At 38.1% G+C, this 21,513-nt stretch overlaps 3 protein-coding genes across 3 annotated transcripts in view; 2 read left to right on the top strand and 1 right to left on the bottom strand.

Moving 5' to 3' along the window:
• Positions 1-5,113, bottom strand: part of Smp_162620 (putative dimethyladenosine transferase) — a gene marked incomplete at its 5' end in the record, with an annotated part of 21,823 nt that extends 16,710 nt beyond the window's left edge. Inside the window, one exon of the mRNA XM_018799077.1 lies at positions 5,066-5,113. Coding sequence (XP_018650901.1) covers positions 5,066-5,113 — 48 coding nt within the window. The remainder of the gene's footprint in view (positions 1-5,065) is intronic.
• Positions 5,114-10,055: 4,942 nt separating this feature from the next.
• Smp_074930 (putative zinc finger protein) lies at positions 10,056-19,077 on the top strand. Its single transcript, XM_018799075.1, has 8 exons — positions 10,056-10,099; positions 13,660-13,845; positions 13,894-13,920; positions 13,959-14,053; positions 14,093-14,289; positions 16,163-16,316; positions 16,366-16,643; positions 18,861-19,077. The coding sequence occupies exons 2-8, from the start codon at positions 13,677-13,679 to the stop codon at positions 18,937-18,939; spliced, it is 999 nt and encodes a 332-aa protein (XP_018650900.1). The 5' UTR covers positions 10,056-10,099; positions 13,660-13,676; the 3' UTR covers positions 18,940-19,077.
• A 1,341-nt stretch (positions 19,078-20,418) lies between these two features.
• Smp_074940 (family S9 non-peptidase homologue (S09 family)) lies at positions 20,419-21,513 on the top strand. Its single transcript, XM_018799074.1, has one exon. It carries the CDS (start codon positions 20,440-20,442, stop codon positions 21,463-21,465), a length of 1,026 nt encoding a protein of 341 aa, XP_018650899.1. The 5' UTR covers positions 20,419-20,439; the 3' UTR covers positions 21,466-21,513.

Genomic DNA, 21,513 nt, shown 5'->3' with positions numbered 1-21,513 from the left:
TGCGTTTGTGTGACGGCTGCCTGGTCGGTATTCGCAAGTAAAATCAAACTCCTGTAGTCGCTCTTGCCAGCGTGCCACTTGGCCTTCTGGTTCGCGGAAGGAGCGGAGCCATTGTAATGCACGGTTGAAATGGTTACTTTCCAAACTCAAGGGTGCTGGTGTGAGCCATGTGCACTAATAATCGTTATTTATGGCATCGATTTTTATCGTCTCTCTTTGAGGTATTACCTGTGCTCTTGTTGTAGCACCGAACCTCGTCCAATATCCAATATATTTGCCATGATCGTGTATAGACTAGTTGATTTCTTTGAGTTCGTTTGTTGTTTCGGTACGATTCAAAGTATTTGGTCATTTCCAATCTATAGACGTCTAGCCACTCGGTTACATTAATTGTAGACAGTGCAGTAGTAATTTGCAGATTTGTATATCTTGACGTTCATGGGAGTTGGTCTTACGAAAGTAAGGTTTTAGGATACCAGAAACTATCATAATACTGAGTAGTATCTTGTTTGGTCTCAGTGTGAAAATGATGAAGTGATAAGGCGATGCCCAGGAATGTTTAGGATGCCGCTAGTCATTAGAAGGTCAGCTCTAAGACTCCTTTACTCCATCGAGTAAAGATTCACTGACTGCAGGCGCTCTTCGTGAGGCTTGAGTTTGAATCCGCAAACCTATTAACTGGCTCGCCGTTGGATACATTCCAACGTATTCCTAGACCTTTGGAGTGAGGGAGAACATGTAGTGGCATGGGGCCCTAACCACACAATCTTCAAAGTTGAACATGAGATAACTGGGAAAATAGTCATTCAACATTTGACGCGGAGAAAAACCTAACGATGGAGAGGACGGGAAGAAAGAATTCAACTAATTCAATTCATCGGATGGAATGGCTCAGCCGTGCAGGCGTGGCCATTCTTATTTGTTGTCTTATCACTTCTGTTCATATTAAATGTACTGTTCTATCTCCAGTCTAAATGTGTTCTCTAGCATATATTGGTTATTGTTACGATACGATGAGTCGGCGTAGACAATGATGCGACTTCCACGTAAGATTTTATAGGTTAGGTAGTCACATCATGACAAATCTACAATTTTAGGATTAGGTCTATTATTAGAGCAGTACTTATAGCGAAGAAGGACATAATTCTATATTGGAAAACCCGACTAAAGAAACCCAGCCTGATATTGGTCTTCATCTTCACTTGAACTTTATCGATAGATTTCTATTTATGTTAACCGATTATTCTATTAGTCCTGCGATTACTACTAACGTGTATTGTCATATTGTAACGTCGATTAGTACTTCGGATAACTCTAGAGGGGAGTTATCTAAGTTGCATTCGTTGTCTGCAACATGGATCACATGGGCTACTTTACACTCTGAAGTGATGAAGGTGAGCCCGTCGTTGTCCACCCAACTTTGAGGTCGAGTCGGATCCTCTCGAAGTGCCAGCTTATCATCTTGATTGCAAATGTCTCTCCAGAGTTTCACACCATTAGCGAAATGTAATAAATCTCACGATACCTGCTCTGGAAGATCGCTTATATTAATCTAGAAAAGACGAGGTCCTAGTTTAGTGAACGAGGACACAGGTGGGGACAACTGGGTGTATTTGAATACAAAATTACAGAACATCTCAATAAGATTTGAGAACCATACAGTAACTTCTTCATTTGCAAAATGTCAATCAGTTGTCTCACACTTCATTGTTCTTTCGTTTCCAAAACAATCATTCACTGTTCTCGTTTTCTTTCCTCCGATCTTCTTACCTTTGCCGCCACGTTCTTCACTTTTGATTGATAATACGTACTACTTATATCCGCCGACATCACTATTGGACACGACGCTAGTACTGAACCCTGGGGGACCCCACTAGGTTATTCTGCAGTCTGAGAAAATGTGAGGCCTACTCTGACCTTAAGATGTCGATTATTTGAGTATGAAGTAAGCCATGAGTTCTTCATGACCATGGTCAAATGTGAGTTGTTAGATTGATCGTAGCAAACGTTTACGACTGCGAAACGAAAACAAAACACTCAAAATCGAAAAAAATGGCTGATGCAAAAGGGTTAGGATATATTAAACTATCATAAAGATGGAAAACTATGAAGACGGAATAGTAAGTTGAGGCGAAACCACAGATAGCAATAAACTCATGTAAAACTCAAAAAGGAATGCAACCTACCGAACGTTAAGCTCAGGACAGATTTTTCGGACCTATATTGATACTCTTGTTGTGTAAGAGTGCAGCAAAGGTTTGAGAAATGCAAACCATTTTATTAAAGATATAAAAGATGGTATTTGGTAATGATAATCATCGCAATCGCGAAACATGAATCAAATACAGCTTGTTCAAGAAGGGGATGATAATCCACCAGCTAGTACTTCTTTGTCAATTCTTCTCTTAAAGCTTTCCACTTAGTATCATGAGGCGCTGTAATGATCTGATAATATGCTCGCTTGGGATGGTTTCAGCTACATGTTTGAGCTAGACGTTGTATGCCATCATCAGATCACCATTTATTCTCCTGAAGCTCAGCGAGAATAACCCCGAGTGCCGGAGGTTGCCCTCATAGCATTTATGTTCTAACTTTATCACTCATTTAGTTGCCCATGCCTGTGCTTGATCTGAGAAATTTATGTGTCTTTTGTCGAAAGGAGGCGCAACAACATTGTGGACTTCAATTTATGACGGTGAGTACTTTTTAAACAGTGTTAGAAACAACTCTGCTGAGATTGTGCTGGTTGGTCTTCTCATAAGATTCGTTCGCCTTGGCTGCGTCTCTCATGTAGTTTGAACCAATCTAGGCTCTCTTTGATCGCAAGCCCGAGATCACGCACTGAAGAGATATTTGGGGGCAGATTTCCATGGACAATGTAAGTGCTTTGTATCAAATGAAACAGAATGTTCGTGGCACGACATTTCGACAGGATAGGTTTGAATTTAGTGAGTGTATGAAGAGACCACACAACGGTATGCTGGCGGCTTATGAACATGGTTTCAGTTTTATAGGTCGGATATCATCACATCCTGGTGACTTCTGAGAGCAGGGATACCTCCAAGACCTTCAACTGGCACTATAGGTAACAGGTATTTCGCGCTTACACGCCCTTGGTGAAGATGATCTACGAAGTTGAGACCAAAGGTCTCCGCCATCTTAAAGTCAGTGAGATATACGCCATTAGACTTCTTGAGACTGCAGGTTTCTTGATTTGTATGCTTTTTCCTGATCATGAGTGTAGAGTATTTGAGGTCGGCTTGAATTGTTGCTGATAGCTTGGGCTGAAACTTCTATTGCTTCGGATTTTAGTGTTGAATCCGTTTCTCAAGGATAATTAAGAGTTACGGGCAGAAACCTTTAGGAAGACTTTCCACGTGTACCAGTCTCTCCGTTTAACCTGTAGCAAACGTTCAGTACATCTCTTAACGGCGATCATCGGTTTTCAAGTGCGTATTTACACTTCGGTACACTGCGTCGAACAACATTTTGAATGATTTCCCACATTATTTCCCTGTGATCATCCACGGTGAGCCCACACCAACAACTAGGTGTAGCAACTTCAGTATCTCCTGTTTTATCTCATCTTTTTCGGTTCCAGAACTTGCTTGCGTTCGGTATATTCACTCAATCGATTACTTCATATCTTTCACATTGAAGCTAAACCATCAAGTTTCCGCCACCTGAGCTAATTTGATACCGCGTGGTGTTACACCTTTGATGTGTATGTTTATATTTGCTGCCATTCCAGCTCCTATATTATGTACTCCATCTTATCGGAAGTCTGTTATGTCTTGCAAGCTGACTTTCGTATTCGTGATGTCGGGAGATAGCTATGTTTCGGTTAGGACTGTGGTCTTCAGATCTAGTTGAAGGCACATAATTCTCATTACCACTAATTGACTCCTTACGATAGAGTTGATTGATGGTTAGGCGCTGGTGCTACTGGCGCTCCTCTACAGGGGCATATGATCCAGATTTTAGTCAGATCATTGTTGCCTTACCTATCTAGGTTAGCTTTCACTACAGCTGAAGTGAATTCAAAATTCGTTTTTCGAACTGTACCAGAGCTGAAGAACTCCAGTTAAGCTCTCTCGGTTACCGAAAATTACAGTCATCAGACACAAAGACTTAACGTTTGTTTGATGTAAAGAACGAGGTAGCCTGAACACGTTGATTGTCGTTGTGGTATGGAGGCTTGTGCTGCATGATAGCCACCTTCACCAACTCATATCGTGTTCTTTGACCTCATCCCGACTACCACCTACCAGCTCAGGCATTCTATATACCATTATACTAGCTGCTTCTTGGGTATTCGCTGATCTTTGAGAGGGGTCTCTTATGGCCCAAGCTTTGTCTTGTCTAACTGGAACGTCAGTGGATCGCTTAACAGATGGTTTCTGGGATGTCAGTAATATCTCTTCTGAAACGTGTGCCGAACTTAAATTAAACCTTTGTAGGGAAGGGTCACCTTCAAGCCATTATACTGACGACATAGCTTGACTGAAATGATACATTTTCTCAGCGTTGTACAATACTTTATAATAGGCTACTCTCCAATACTGGAGCATTGAATAAAATCAGGGGGTTGTAATAACTTAGATTGAGAACTGGCCAGAAACTTCTGAGTAATGTCGAAACATTATAGTTCAAGTATTCTTCATTTATCTATTTTTTGTAGGCATTATATTTCTCATTGTTTTACAGTGAACATCGAAAACTTCATGCACTTGAAGGAAGATGACTTTGTTCTGTTCCATGATCTCAATAAAGACCTGTTCGACCACTTGTCTGGTTTTCTCTGTAGATAAACGAAGGGTATCCACCGCCGCAAAAGAGTTTCGTCCAACGTTTTCCCCCATTTTTATTCCCAACGCTCTCACATTTCTCCAATCTGTTAATAGTCACTGCAGTATAAACAGCAGTCGATAGTTACACTGGTGTATGTGACCCGGTTGTGACCCTCAAAATTTCGTGTTTGGAGACTTGGTTATACTGGTGGGGACTGACAGGGTCGCTTCCAATAGAGTGTTATGTTTCTCGTTTGTTGGTCCAGTTGATGTACCTCTTCTATACCGTCGTCAGCTGTGTTATTAAGGTAGTCTATTGGCATGTTCGTACACTTGGAAGCGTTCAAATCTCTCAATATGGTATTGGGAAGGTTAATGTATTCAGTTTTTGGTAAGAGATCGCTGAGATCACGTCAAACTCGAAGGGCTCATAACTTATTATCACTGTTACTTTAGAAAGTTTATGATGTCAGCTGCTAACCAAAAGGAGATTGTAGTCCCTTGAGGCAATCTGCTGCACTTACATGTGGTTTAGGTTAGTTACCAATCATGTCAACAAGCATTAGGGTCATCAGTTAATGGCACGCTTTCATATCACGGAGTACAATGAAAGAAACTCTGGTGTCCACCCAAATGTGGTTCTGTGAGTTTCTTTTATTATCCGCTATGTTCTGATTAGTTAATGACACAGGGTGTTTGTCGGTTTCATAGCCTTCCAATACTTAAATCTCTCGGTGAACTCCAACGCATTATAGCGCCACGTAAATACCAGTAGTAAGCAGTTCTGTGAGTCGTACACACTGCTGATGACTCCATTAGTTTTACGGGACACACCCCAACTAAGGTCGCTCCGTCACGCATCAGCACCAGATCATCATTGTGTACGAGCATTACACACCCCTTAAAACAACTCTCCGGCTTCGATCAAGAAATTCTCGCTGCGCCAAAAAAAATTTCAGCATATTCATCCCAGACGTGTGGTCTGAATACGTTGATATCTTCCGATAATAAGGATGTAACGTGCAAAAGCGTTATCCAAACCTTAATACCTATGGCATCTTCAGCATGATTTTCTTGACGTGGTTTTTACTGCATCAAATGGATGTCGTTCGGAGTATTGCAGGTACTGATCAGACCGTGAAATGTCACTGAACCGTAGAAAAAATTATCCGTCAGGCTGAAATCGCCCATACCTTAAAAGATTGAACAATGGGCGTCGGGTGTTCTGCTGAATTTTGTTGAGATCAAGATTAACCTAGCCGGATGGATAAGTACGCTGTAAGGTATAGGCGCTTGAAGAAGTTGGCCACTTGCATAGCATATTCTTCTCGCATCTAAGCAAGCACTTGTGAAGTCATATTTCACTTACTCTCCAAATTTGCTGTGAAAATAAGACAACGTAGGAACCAGGAAAGGATCTTCCAAATATTCCTTAGGTTCTCGGAATTTGATGTCAGCTTGCTTATAGCAAGCACCAAGATCATTTCAAATAAACTCAAGTGTATGTTTGTTATTCATCAAACAATATGTGTCAGTTAATGTAATTAAACTCCTACACGCATCTGTCTGTAAATGAACACACTTAAGAAGTAGGATGAAGTAACAACAAAGAGTTTTGATTCTTTGTCTACTAGTATCTGAGCCAAACTTCAGTAAAGCCACAATTAGGGGTTACTTGAAGATGACGGATCCTAATAACAGACTACGGAAAATTAAAAATAATGTTTATTCCCGACGTGTGCGTCACGGTAACTGTAGGTCTCACGTTGTATGTATAATTAAGAGACCATACTTTCCTCCCAAAATAGCTCACCCATTGAAGCGGTTTGGGGGGCTCTAGAAATGCGATTTTACGTGGCTTTATTGATGGGTGAGCAGCTTGTGTTATTAGTCCTAAACCACCCGATCCTTAAAGCAAAACACGATGACGGAGATTTACACTCAACGTTAAACACTTAGAGGAGGTCGAAAACGGTGAATGCGATAACACCTGATCGGTAAGGCGTAGCTCGGCCATCCAAGTGTGTTCACTCTACATAACCTTTACCTTTACGATCTTATCATGCGATATACTAAACAGGCCACAGGACTTAACACTATATTCGACCCAGATGTATTCTCCTGGAGTCCTATACACCATATTGTGAGCTGTCATGATGAGCCCGTTCAAACAATCATATCGCATTCACGTAGGATCGTATAGATTAAGTGGTCACATCATCAAAAATTTACAATTTAGGGATTATGCCCATTATTTTAGTAACAAAGACAAGTGAGGCCGACGTAGACAACAACCACACAACTGGGGTTTGCGCAAAGAAACAGATAACTGGTCATACAACAAAGCGTTGCGCAATGCCTGTCTGCAGGAAAGTCTCGTCTGATAAAGTCGGTGGAAAGTAAATATCAGGTCTCTACTTTAATCGATTGATACAGATGACTATCTATAGTGGAATTGGAGCACTATAATTCAAAGAAAAAGGAAACCTGGTAGAAACAAAAATATTTGCCCACTAATGACAAACCAGATACACTGCGTCGAGAGTGTTAAGTGATTTAAGGTTCTGAATTACATTTCTTTACACTGCATGAAAATGTGTAGGGGAAAGAAAGTAACAACAAATCATCACCACGAAATCGTCCTTGTAGCTGAACACACAATAATTTGAAATATTCACACTCGCGATTGAATGCTTGACAAAAAAGTGCCAGTGTCAGCGTAGGCCGACGAGAGGAAAATTACCGAGACTGTGTGGCCTGTCCATGTAAGGGTGGTCACCCTATATACTTCCTTACTCTTCATATTATATAAATTTGCTTGTGTAATTCGTAGATCCTTATAAAAAAATACCGCTCAATACCACGATTAGGAGAGTCGAAACCGACAATTATGTGACTTTGGCGTATGATCTTATAGATTGTGCAGTCACTTCATGGCAAGTTCAAAGTGTTATTATTTTAGTAGCATAGAAAAGCACACTGATGTCTATATTAGGTCGAAATCCCAAAATTCCAGCACAGTCCTTACTATGGTTGCTGTATGAAAAGAATCAAACATAAATAAACATCAATAATATCAATAGAGGATAAAATTCGGGATTAACTATAAAATCTGATACAACTTTACGATGAGGGTGCACATCACCTTGAATATCTTGAACCGGGATTCCTTCAAGGTGAATAGCCTTCACATTAAGCTTCCAAGCCCTTACCTAAGAAGTTTCAGTCCAACTGCCTACAGTCAGTCATGACTGTTACGAGAGAACTGAAGACATTTGCCTGATTAAAACCTTTTTACTGTACATCAATTTTACTGTTTTTGGATGTGTTTGTTTTACTTAACCTTTGGACTTGTTTGTTTGTATCATTTTTTTCGGACATTTTGGTTTCTTTTGTCGTTGGTTTGGTATTTGGGAGTTTTTGCTCCGGGAACCTACAAAATTGAAGGTTTGTTTTGTAATTGTTATAATTATTGTTGTTAGAACGACTTTGGTCGATTATTTGTGAATTGCGAATAAACTTGGTATCTAATTTGGAGTTTTGGTTCTCTTGCCTACTTGGGTTCGTGATTTGCGAATATCGACGGCCAGTACTTCAATAGTTCGAACGGGTAAAAACTCATAATTGGACGTAACAATAACCTTGTTCAATGACTCCTGTGTATTCTTTCTAAAGGGTAACCAATGTTCGGTGGAATTTGAATCTCTGAGGTATTCAGTTCTACAAGTGCGTTGATTCAGATGTTATCGGACGCGTAGACCTAAAGGAATAATCAAACCCTATTTTCTTCCGCCCTTCTAATCTCTTTAACTGTTCTTTAGTCAATCGAAAATTACCCCCCAGGTTGGACAAATGAAATAGTCATAACTACAAGCTGAATAACAAGGGAGGGAGGGGTCAAATTACCGACAAGTCATTTTGCTCTGCACAGTTCCGAAGGTAATAGAAAAGGTTAAAAATGATCTTCTCCACAACTACTTTCCTAATAAATCCACTCTTTCTGAATCACAGCACGCCCGTCTATCTGGTAGGTACAGTGGCGCAAACAGTTTAACTGCCTGGAATAGCTGGGCTAAAACTACCATGTGAATATTGGCCGAATAGACTTCTCTGAGATATTCGAAAACATCTGGCCATTGTATTGTGTATTAGAATCTTTTCTATGTGCGTGGGGGGTGTCTAAACATTCGACCCCCAGATTACTCAGACGGAATGTTAAAATATATCAGGGTTTGTAATCATCTATCAGGCTTCTCTATGTTAACCGGTGCGAAACTAGGCTCAACTCTTAGACCATCTCTCTTGTTGTTCAGTAATGACTTACCAGATCCTATAGACTCCTAAACTTTTCTTTATCTGAATAATTTTAGGATTTATTGAATTGGATGATATATTGACTCTAAATCAAGATTTACAGAGAATACACAATCAGATCACCAAAAACATACATCCTCAGTACTGACAGATGCGAAATGCTAATGGTAAAAAGCAGCCATATTCTATTCACCACATACTTCCTAGAAGATCCCAGTACTACATTTTCTACCTGAACCTGGACATCACTCTTTGCAATATTCTAGGCGTCTCTTTTAGTTGACCAGGTTTTTAATGGAAGTCTAATATTGATCGGTTCATGATCATATATAAAGCCCAACAATCTCCAGAACCATATAGTGATTAAAAATTAGTTCATATAAACATTGAGTATTTAGGTCTCATTTATCTCAGTTAAGCTCATAGAGTTGTAAGTGGAGTCGAGTCTCGATTGGCTATGATCATCACTAGATGAAGATTACGCACCCGAAAATGACTTGGTTCCTTCGATAGGTCGTTAAACAGAAGGCTGTAATTGATCCAGATAAAGTATATTTATTGGCGATCTCCTGGTATCGAAAGAATACCGAGACGTGCCAATGGGTCCAGGCAAAGAGAACAGAGCGTAAGAAAGTTTGAACGAACAAGATGGGCGACGGAACGAAAAGTGATTTTGATACAGTTTAACAAAATGAGTACAGTAAAACAATCACTGGTACAATTGGTTATAATAATAATTGTTTCCATTATACCAATCACGTTCTCGTTGAGAAAAATAGGTTACTATAGAGTAAAAGCTTTTGAGATGTGTAAAAATAATCAAATCTAAAAAGTTAACTAGAGCACAAACAACTTCAAGGAGTTGACACTAAAGTTAAGCAACTCCGTTGTCATCGTGATTCAGAATTTTCCTCAACTGAACCCTGAACTGCGGTACCATTCAACGGTTATGGCGGGAACTGTCTGACGCATCCGTCACCAGAATGTTTTAAGAGGTAAGACTCGAACTTAAGTTCAATAAATTTGATCTATGGACCTAGTAAATGAAAGGGAGAATTATCATATACATTATATTTTGTTATTTGATAAAGCCTGTGTAGTTTATCCATCATAAAATGAAGAAACTTTGCACTACCATGTAGATTTTGGCATCACTTCTTTTGTAAACACCCACTGTTAAGAACTTGGTCGTTAGTGTTCTCACAGGGCAAACCACAAATTTTCACCCTCTCGATACTGTATAGGATCAGTATCAATCGGTCGGCGAAACTTTAATTTATGGATGAACCAATCGGGTATAAGGTAAAAAGTTTTGCCGCGAAGTTCACTCATCTATTTTGCTCAATAAAGTCTTGGCATTATAGCCGTCAGTTCGTGACCTTAACTATCAACGGTAAATCATAATTATAATTCCTCATACTGGTCTATAACCCTCATTTGGTCCTAGTCATTAGGTAGACATCCTCAAGGTCACTTTGGCGTCGCTCAAAGGTCGTCCATAAATTATAGTCTTACTCTATATCTTAATCCTTATTCATCATATTACTTCATAACCCCCTTTTGACCATGATGAGCAGGTGAGTTGCCTCGAAGTCAATGGGGTTTCTCAAAGATCGTTCATAAGTTATAGTCTCACAGTTAATCCTAGTTTCATAGATTTATGGCTTAGGTTGGGTAGGATATACTTTCTGGACATCTTCCAATTGTCACTCATGAGTTTGGCAACTTTTTCCTTTGAAAATGTAAATGAATTATGGAACTAATACTCAGTTTTACAAGTACATCCCCCTTATCGTCTTAACGACATGACTTCAAAGTCCCCAATTTCTCCTCAGTTGACATAAGTAAATGAAACTGCGACAACCCACCGACGTTTGACGTATTACTAATAGGCACACTCTTTGTAGTCGAGATCTTAAAATTAGAAAACAAGTCGAAGATAGCTACGACAAATCTTCGTACATTTGAACGTATTTTCGCTAATCTGTAATCATGGAGACAATTTCACACACAATTAACTCTCTTGTTCCTTCACGACTAGGCTTGTATGCGGAAATTAATGCGATGTCATTCTTTGTTAAAGTTACTGACAGAAAGTTTTACAGATATTGGGCTCGGCTATCGAGGAAATAGGTCTCTCCAGGAGTATAAACTTAAGATAAACAACTTGATTACACATTTTTTTGCATTTTTGTTACATCTAAATAAGCGAAATCATACAAGTATTGAGACTTTCTCTCTCTCTCTCTCTGCCAATGATTAATAGGATTACGATGTTTACGTCTTGGGCCTTTTGGTCTGTAATGTCAGTCCATTCATCTTACAAGTATATTCGTGAATGTACAATGGGTGCTTAGATTTTTTATAAAGTAGATCACTCCACTGATAAATGAAATCTGAAAATTCCTACATTGATGTGTGTTATTCTTGCCCAACATATTTTAGTACTAGCTACGTAGTACACCTCTGTGGATGTCTGTAAAGAAAAGTTTACCGATCTCAAAACGTTGTCTTAATATATCTTGACCTAGTTGTAAGGTGTGCCTACCATCGGGATGTTTGATAGTCCGTAAAGGAAAAAAATTAGCAACTATAGTCTGTGATGCACCTGCTCTCTAATGTTAACTACACAGGCATAATATTGTTGGAGAGTACGGAAAATGTCCATTTAAACGATATGTCAAAAAGAGAATAGCACTTTACCAATGGGACGTATAAATCGAGATGTGATGTTACATTTCCTAACTAAAACCGACCCGTACATCATTACCAAAATGGTCGGTTTGAATATTAATTACTAACTTGAAAATTTCCATTGAGGACAGTATATTTATAATTAGGCATAGTGAAATATTAGTAACTTTGTGGTAGAATTTCTCAAGTCTTTGTATTGGTCATATAAATAATATACTTTTATCTGGCATTAAAAACGAGCTATTACACTGTACCGAGTCGCCCCATAATTTTCAATGTAAATCTCGTTCTTAAGGTAGTGTCTCTTTGTGGAAATTCACCGAATCCGGACAGTTTCTGCTGTATTTATAACCTGTCGTTCCAAGAGACATGACTCTTGCTATTTGTTCTTTTCGATGTATTTTTCTACCTTACCCAAAGTACTACTCAGATCTTGCAGGAGGCGTAAGAAAAAACTTTAGTTGATTTGTCTATGACTGCAAATAGAATTTCGCAGATTTAAGTGATGACATTGTAAAGTTAATTTCCTTCACTGAACTGCTTTTATGTTTTTCTTCCGTGAATAAATCTAATTATTTTGTAGTTTCAGTGAAGTATAAACCATGAAGGGTTGCTAAAAGAAAACATAAAAAGCTAGTAGTGGCTATACCAAATACTACAAAGTATATTTTATGGCATTGATAATATAGTGTTTTGTTTGAACACATAAATATTGGTACAAAGGGGCACCGAATACATATGTGCCGCACAAATCTCATTCGATTTGTGTGAGGGCTGTGATACTGCCCAGATGCCCAAACTGAAGCAGGTGGTTTTCTTAGGGAGCCACACCCGGAGCCTTTGACCTAAAGGTCTGATCCACAAGGCAGTGAAGCATCGTGAGGAGATGCAGTCCCATGGTAGCCGATGACCAACGATTGATTCATACGCCATTTGTTCTTTCAGGATACTAGAGCCCATGTACACCATTGGTATGGAATTAGGGTTTCCCAACTCCCCTAGGTGAACGCGCCGTCTCCACCGACCCGGTTAAAGCTCCGGACATTCGCTTTTCGTCCTCTCAATTTCATAAACAACAGTAATGCCACGAGAAGGCAGTGAGTAGGACTTCCCTGGCAGAGGCTATATGCGCGTGGCCATATGAGAGCATTTCGAGAGGTAGAGCGGACTCTCCCCACTCTCGACCGTACCAGGGCATTTGGGGGCTAATATAATGTGATTAGTTGGAGTTTACGAAACCAGTTTAGTCATTTATAGTTCTTATATTTTCACTTTGTTTCTTTAGTACTATGATAACATCAGTGACCGTATTTACTTCGAACTGGTTGTTTTCCCTGAGATTCTATATTTCCTCGGTTTTTTGGTTTGATTTCAGTGCTTTATAACTCTCCTCGGTGAATTCTTTACTCAGCAGTTTTGTTCTGGGATCAGATCTCTATGGCGCTTGAATTTGCTGCTCTGTAGCTCTATACATATTCCTGCTGGCTGTGATTTTTATTAACGTGGATACTTTTGGTCCCAATTGACATTTATTGTAATGAACAAGAACACAAGTGGGAACAATCGAATGTATTTGACACAAATTTACAGAATATTTCACTAAAATCTGACAACCATACAGTAAACAGTTAATTTGCAAATATCGGTCCACTGTCTCAGATTTCATTGTTCATGCATTTTCATACCGATTGCGTTTCGTCTCAGTTCTTTCCTTATCGATCTTCTACTGAAATACATATGTCTGACCATCGTCATATACTAGTGTGGATATGAGTAACCCACGCCATAGTACTTATGTTAAACTTTTATAAGTTGACTTTTTCGTCTATAACATTTACTTTTTTATGTATAACCCTGTTAGATATTTGTGACAATGTGATGAATGGAAATCAAATGAAATACATCTATCTTCCAGATGTGTATTCTAAACACCGTTTATCAATATGTGTGCAAGAATTAAGCAAATTCTGTTCAGCGATTCCAGCTGCACTTATTTTGCTGATTATAAGCTGGTCATACTATGTAGTTACTTTTGTTGTAATCCAAGGTAGCGTTGAAATCCAACTGTTTTATAATCTCATGAACTATTATGTAGATTTAATCACTAGCACATTTCTGTTGTGTAAGTTGTCCGTTAAATAATATCCCATTATTTTACAGTATTTTTCTTCGCTCCATACCACGTTTTGTTCATCCTATTTCTTTGGTCATTTTGGAAGTCAACATATACCCAGATAACTACAATACCGAAAAACGTATGTTTACTGTAAACCTTATATCAGTATTCTTCTTAGTTTTATCTTACTGCCAATGAAACAAAATGTTTTATAGAGCTGGAAAATGATCACGATCGGTCAGAATTCGTGAATAATTTGTCCGTTACAAAACAGTTACCTTTACTTACTGTTGGGAAAAGATTCAATGCCCAATTCTGTGATATATGCTTTCTTTTAAAGCCAGATCGTACACATCATTGTTCAAGTTGTATGAGGTATATTTACATTTTAACCGTTCACCTGATACGTCCCTTTTTTATAAAGCCTTATCGTATTTGGGAACTAATTGAATTATGCATATTATGCACAGGCATAGGGATATATCTTTTTAGTTTCTAGTTATTGGATCATTTGTTTGAATCGGCTGTGTTTGCTTCCACATTGAGAAATAAAATGAATTTGTTAGTCAGTGGACAGTTACATTGTTCCCTAAACTGTATAGAAATGGTCACTTGCTAATATATAGCCTCTGCCAGGGAAGTCCTACTCACTGCCTTCTCGTGGCATTACTGTTGTTTATGAAATTGAGAGGACGAAAAGCGAATGTCCGGAGCTTTAACCGGGTCGGTGGAGACGGCGCGTTCACCTAGGGGAGTTGGGAAACCCTAATTCCATACCAATGGTGCACATGGGCTCTAGTATCCTGAAAGAACAAATGGCGTATGGATCAATCGTTGGTCATCGGCTACCATGGGACTGCATCTCCTCACGATGCTTCACTGCCTTGTGGATCAGACCTTTAGGTCAAAGGCTCCGGGTGTGGCTCCCTAAGAAAACCACCTGCTTCAGTTTGGGCATCTGGGCAGTATCACAGCCCTCACACAAATCGAATGAGATTTGTGAGGCGCATATTTATCTGGTGCCCCCTTGTACCAATATTTATGTGTTTAAACAAATAAATAAATAATAAACTTGTTAAAACGTACGGTAAAACATCTAGTTTAAAATGACAAACTTTTCGTAACCTCGACTTTTCTAGCTGGACGACATTATCTACCGTCATATACTCTGTGACTCAAATGGTATACACGGTGTACTTGGTTGTTGACTGACATCGACTTTTTTAATTTCATTCACAAAAAGTTCTATCCTGCTCATGCTTAACTAGACAGGGTTCGTTTAGTTGAAGAAAACTGGATCATTGATTGAATCACTGTAGCATTCGCTCACGATGAACATGTTCACTGTTCTGTAATTTTATCATTACTGCAAAAACTACCAAATATTATACCTATTCAGTTTACTTTATGTAATTGATTTGTTGTGATCAAATATTTCATTCATATTCTTTTTCATACCGTAAGATTGGGAAGATGGTCTGTACTTTACTACATAAATTGCGTATATTCTAACGAGGAGCCGTTAAGCAAACCTTTTCCCATCTCTTTGATTAAGGATATCTATGGTCAAGTTGGTACTGCCATTTTCCGAAATTTGAGTGCTGTATTCATCGCCTCCTAACCTTGAGTGGATTAATAAACATTCAAGCTTTAGTCTTCTGAAGCCGTTCCTACCAAGCTTCAGAAACCTAGTTTATGTGTTCAGAAGGAAGTAGCTGTTAATCTTTCTTTAGAGTGGTGAAAAATACTTCATTGCATAAGAATTTGTCCAACTCTTTTTTTCAACTGCTTGCATCACTACGTTTTTTACTTCGACTGTCTTCTACATCAGTAATCTTACTTCAATTGACTGAGCTTACTCAATTTATTTCTTATTATCAACGTTTACTCGTTATTTAACCACTTGTTTCTAGCCCTTTGAACCTTTGTTACTATCAACGTTGTAGAATGTTGTTTTATATAAAGCATATATTTACAATATTTCATTCAGTCTATTAAATTTACTTACACCCTTGCTATACTATACTGATATATCTTCAAAGTAACTTCCAACTAAACTCTCATGTAAGAAAGTTAAAACTATTTTGTAATTGTGATTTTTAAATGTCATAGGTTGTAAGCAGCTGACGAAAACTAGATGGAATATAATGAATTCATGCTATTCTGTTTAAATCTTTTTTCTGACTCTCTTCAAGATGGTGATGAAATCTATGTTTATAAAAAATCCTTTATTTGTTTTCTTCCATAGATGTGTTCCGAAAATGGATCATCATTGTCCTTGGATAAATAACTGTGTTGGTTACCATAATTATAAATATTTCATGTTACTTATCTTCTACGGTTTTCTGTATTGTGTACTATGTTTTCTATTTGCTTTATCCTACTTGCTAAAATACCTAAAGGTAAATTGTGTGAAATTTCATTATTTATTGTCATAATCTTATTGCTTAGATTCGAACTACTAGTGTTGCTAATAATCGATCGTGGGATTTGTTTTGTGCATTTACTCTGTCGCTTTTATCGGCTGTGTTTGCAATGGCACTGTTAATCCTGCTCCTATTCCATACGTATTTAGTATTTAAAAATAAGTCTACGCTAGAATATTTTCGGCCACCGAATTTTCGTGGTAACAGTCATCGTATATACGGTTTTAATCTTGGGTGGAAGAATAATTTTCTTCAAATATTTGGTAATAACATCAAGCATTGGCTGTTGCCTGTATTTTCTAGGTAAGATTACAAAAATATCTATTTGCGCTATTTCATTTAATGTTTCCTATTTATAAGTTTAGACGAATCTGAGACAACTATTGTAATAGTATAATATGGGTTCATTTATGCTGTAGATGCACTGCAGCTGCTTACAACTTGAAAATAGTAGCAATGATTATTGAAAAAAGGTAGTGTACATTATATCATAACATCAGAAAGTCTCAATAATGCAGCTTAATAAGAAGGCGGTTTTTTCAGTGACGTATTTTCTCGTTTCAACATACTTCTGAAATATTTGTATTATTTAACATATAAAGGTTCAATCATATTAACATCTTATGAATTTTGTATACTTATTTATTAATGCTCATTAATGAGAGCGTTTTTGTTATAAAGTACATCTACTACTTGAGAAAAAGCTGGTGCTAGTCCAGTGTGCTGGAAAGCTTGAATCAATAACATTGATTCTGTCACTAAGTGACCTGGTATGCAAATACTTATTTCCAGCACCGAGTCACTGTTACCAAGCTCTAATCAGAACACAAAAATGCAACAACCAATATAATCTCTGTATATCTAAATTAAAAACTAATATAATTATTATACATAAATTACTGAACCACAACTCACTATGGATAAGAAATTACAGTAAGTGCCTAACTAGGACATTTACGGAGTAGTGAGTTCTATAGTAAATTTAAAATACTTTGAGAACAGAAAATGAGTTAACAACAGTTAATGAATCGAATGAAAGCTTATAATTAAGAGAGTGCGGAAATACCATAAATGTATGTTAGAAATATAAATACTAATCTCTCAAAAAGTGAATTCCAGTGTTGGTTATTTTCATTTATCACGTCCTAAAATTCTTAAGTTGTAAACAGCTTGTAGAGAACCCATGAAATAAAAAAGTCCATATCATTCTTCTACAATTGCTCTTGCTTTATGTAAAGATTAGGTAGGCTGATACAGTGTTATTAACCGTTAAGTAGATTTTCCCCCTAAGTTTTAACCACAGCACCACGCTTGTTCTATTTCCCATAAATTTATGTTCACTTGTTTTTTATTTTTGGATCCGCAATAAACATTTAACACTTTCCTATAAATCAGCCTTAAATAAAAGTTCATTGGTTTCAAATAAATATATGCCAGAGTGACTGAATTATTTTTAAAACCTCTAACAATTATGATGAGCTCGTACTGAAGAGCCCACACAGAATTTTACTTGTGATCTTCAGATTTTGATTGGTCGCGATATCATGCAAAAGCCCTCAAATGCCCTGGCACGGCCGAGAGTGGGGAGGGGCCGCCCTCCCTCTCGAAATGCTCTCACACGGCCACGCGTATACAACCTCTGCCAGAGAGGTCCCTACTCATTGCCTTCTCGTGGCATTACTGTTGTTTACGAAATTGAGAGGACGAAAAGCGAATGTCCGGAGCTTTAACCGGGTCGGTGGAGACGGCGCGTTCACCTAGGGGAGTTGGGAAACCCTAATTCCATACCAATGGTGCACATGGGCTCTAGTATCCTGAAAGAACAAATGGCGTATGAATCAATCGTTGGTCATCGGCTACCATGGGACTGCATCTCCTCACGATGCTTCACTGCCTTGTGGATCAGACCTTTAGGTCAAAGGCTCTGAGTGTGGCCCCCTTAGGAAACCGTCTGTTTCGGTCTTGGCACTCGGACAGTATCACAGCCCACGCACAAATAGATTGAAATGAAGATATTTACTGAAAGTGCGGCGCATATATATCTGGTGCCCCCTTGTACCAATATTTATGTGTCCAAATAATAATGATTTTCTAGTGATTCATGCTTTCCAGCTTGTCAGTTTGTGACACAGTACAACTACCACCTAATGTTATTTCTGTGCATTTGTTTACCGGTCATCGAGGGCTCACCAATCAAGCAATCGACTCGACCCAGTAGAACTCAAGTCGTTAATCATAGGATGAAATAGCTCCCTAATACTAATTTTCAATAGTTAATAAAACCTGGACATTACTTAATAATCACTTTTGTGCATTATCAGCGATACTACTCGGTTACAGAAGTATATATCAGTAATTTTTGAAACCACAACTTACAGATCGAAAGTTGAATGCTCAAACTGTTAAGTCAATTACTTTATAATCCTCCAGTAGATGTAGCCCAATGATAACAATTACTTCCGAATCAACTAAATCCTTATTAATCACTTTAACAATTGTTGTATTTTCTTCCGGTTTTAGTGAAGGAGATGGAGTCTCTTTCCAAATCCGAGAAATTCCAACTCATGAAGACTACTCCCTGTTGCTGTCGACTATTTAGTATTGACGAATGAGATCTATCTTTGTCACTTACATGTGTTCATACAATTCTGGCTGGATTTGTGATAATTTTCAAAAAAACTTTTGTCTACCTGTCATGTCAACTAGTTTTTCAAATAAATTAAATATCTTATCCTTATTTTTCATTCGTAAATGCATTTCTCGGAACCTGTGATAATCCTTTCCCTTTTTGGGAAAATACATATGATTTTTTTCTTTATACTTCGTCATTACTATTTTTACAAACACGCGGCGCATCATTCAACAATGTATTACAATACGTCATACCTACTAACGTCTATCTATGAACTAGTTCCGAATATCTTGTCACTGTAGATAAAATGTAAATGGAGTCACACAACAGTTATAGACTTTATAATTTTCCTTTTCAATCCTAGGATCTAGGGGTGTAGTTGATGAACGGGCTCTAGTACCCTGAGGGAACAAATGCATCTCCTCGCGATGCGCCACTGCCTTGTGGATCAGACTTTCATCTGAATCGTTAGAACCCGCTAACCCACTCTTTGTCTTTTAGCTAGACGTTGGTGTTTTGTGTTAAGTAATTCAGTTAGTTAACGATCTATAAAGGCAGTTTAGATTATGTAGTAATAAAGGTTGATTAGATATTTGTGACACACTACGTTCGACAGCTAGAAGTCAATGTTGACTCCTAGATTTTGTGAACTACCAGTATGTATGTGTTTCTATGCTGAGTTTGGTCATTGTCTCCAATCTCCACCACTGAAATAGTTCCAATTTATTTTTTTATGGCAACTTAAGCTTTTAACAACGTGCCTAATATCTTTCCTTCATTTACTTACGTTTAAAATATTATCTCTTCAGGGTCTTCACTGATTGTCATTATGTTACTAATTTGTCAGAATGCTCAACGGTTTGTTGTTATTGTTCTACAACCACAAGTATATGCTATCTCTGAAAAGTGTGTCTAATTTTACTGTTGTTTGCGAGCTATAATTTTTGACGGGTATACAGCACTAGATTTCCTAGAGAGGATTTATGCAAACAGGGTAGTGTTCTCCAGCTACAGTACATATATGAAGGTGCGCATATCCTACATTTCCTAATATACAAATATGTATTGGCACAATATTTTTCGTGAAACACCACATATTTTTGTGTGCGTATATTCTCCTTTCCATTCATTATTTTGCAACAGGATTGCCTCCGAACACCGGGGGGGGGGACTATGTAGAGATGGCTGACATAAACGTGTTTTCTAAATGACTTTTGTCATTATTCACATTTTCCATAGTTTCATGTAATTTGTACAAGTACTGTTATTGACTGCAAAATGATTTTTAAAACCTAACCTTGACTGTGTGTTGCCGTTTTGTCCGCTTCTCGCACGGTACACTAGTTATCGCTCTTAAATATAATGCTGCGCATACAATTCTAGTTCTCACTTAACAACCGTTGCGATAACAAACTTTAATATGACTGCTATTTATGTTTTATTTTTTAGGGAATTAGCACGGAATCCATGGGTATTATAGATGAAGGTCTACCAGAAATTGTTGATGAATTGGATTATCAATACAGAACTGCAAACTGGCTTATTAAAACCAGAGAGCCATTTTGCCTTGGAGATGATGTAAGAGGACAACTTTTATCTCTCTTACGCAAACAAAGTGAATTTTCACGGACGCAGTTTAAAGATAAAGGTGTTTTTAAAGTTCCGTTTGTTGGATCTATGGTATTTGAAGATGGATATGGAGATTATGTTTTGGATTGGTTTCCCCCAAGTGACCAATCAATAATTCCAACCAATATTGTTGTCTATATTCATGGAGGTTATTGGCAGTTAGTTGGATGGGGAGAATCCAGTAACTGGGCAGTTCCTGTTACAAATGCAGATAGTATATTTGTCTCTTTGTCTTACAGGTTAGCTCCAAAAGAAAAACTGGAAGCGATGTCACAAAGTCTATGTCTCGGTATGCAAAAAGTTATGACTCTTACGCATAAAATGTTTGGTAACTTAGATGATACGAAGCTCCGTATAACCCTATTTGGACATTCTGCCGGTGCACACTTAGTTCTGGAAATGATATATTGGGCTCATATGGACCTCGAATCAAATAATAATTGGCTATGCTGTTTGCGAAACCTTGTTTTAATGTCGGGAGTTTATGATCTACGTCCAATTATCCATACTTACGTAAATAAAGCAATAAAGTTTAAAACGATTGAGGAGGCTTTGTCTGTCAGTCCAATCCGACACTTCATGCAAGATGGTCTAAATCTACTGCTCAGCAAATCACTTCATTGGATTGTTGCTTGGGCAGAGTACGAATCGCCAGCTATGAAGGGACAATCTAAATCACTAGCGGACTTGTTAAGTAAAGCATCAAACAGAAGTGGACAAGGTTCACCTTTGCAATTTACCTATGAAACGTTTTATATGTCAAATGAAGATCATTTTACTTCACTCCTCGGTTTGCATGATGGTCCAAATCACAGTGCTATCCTCAAAAAAATCATAGATCTCATTAACCTCAAGCCTATTTAGTCGGGTCGCACAATATAAAATCATAGAATAAAACGGTGATTTCTAAGC

Source organism: Schistosoma mansoni, chromosome 3 (assembly GCF_000237925.1).
Source record: "Schistosoma mansoni strain Puerto Rico chromosome 3, complete genome".
Taxonomy (NCBI): Eukaryota; Metazoa; Platyhelminthes; class Trematoda; order Strigeidida; family Schistosomatidae; genus Schistosoma; species Schistosoma mansoni.
This window is presented reverse-complemented; position numbering and strand designations above follow the sequence as displayed.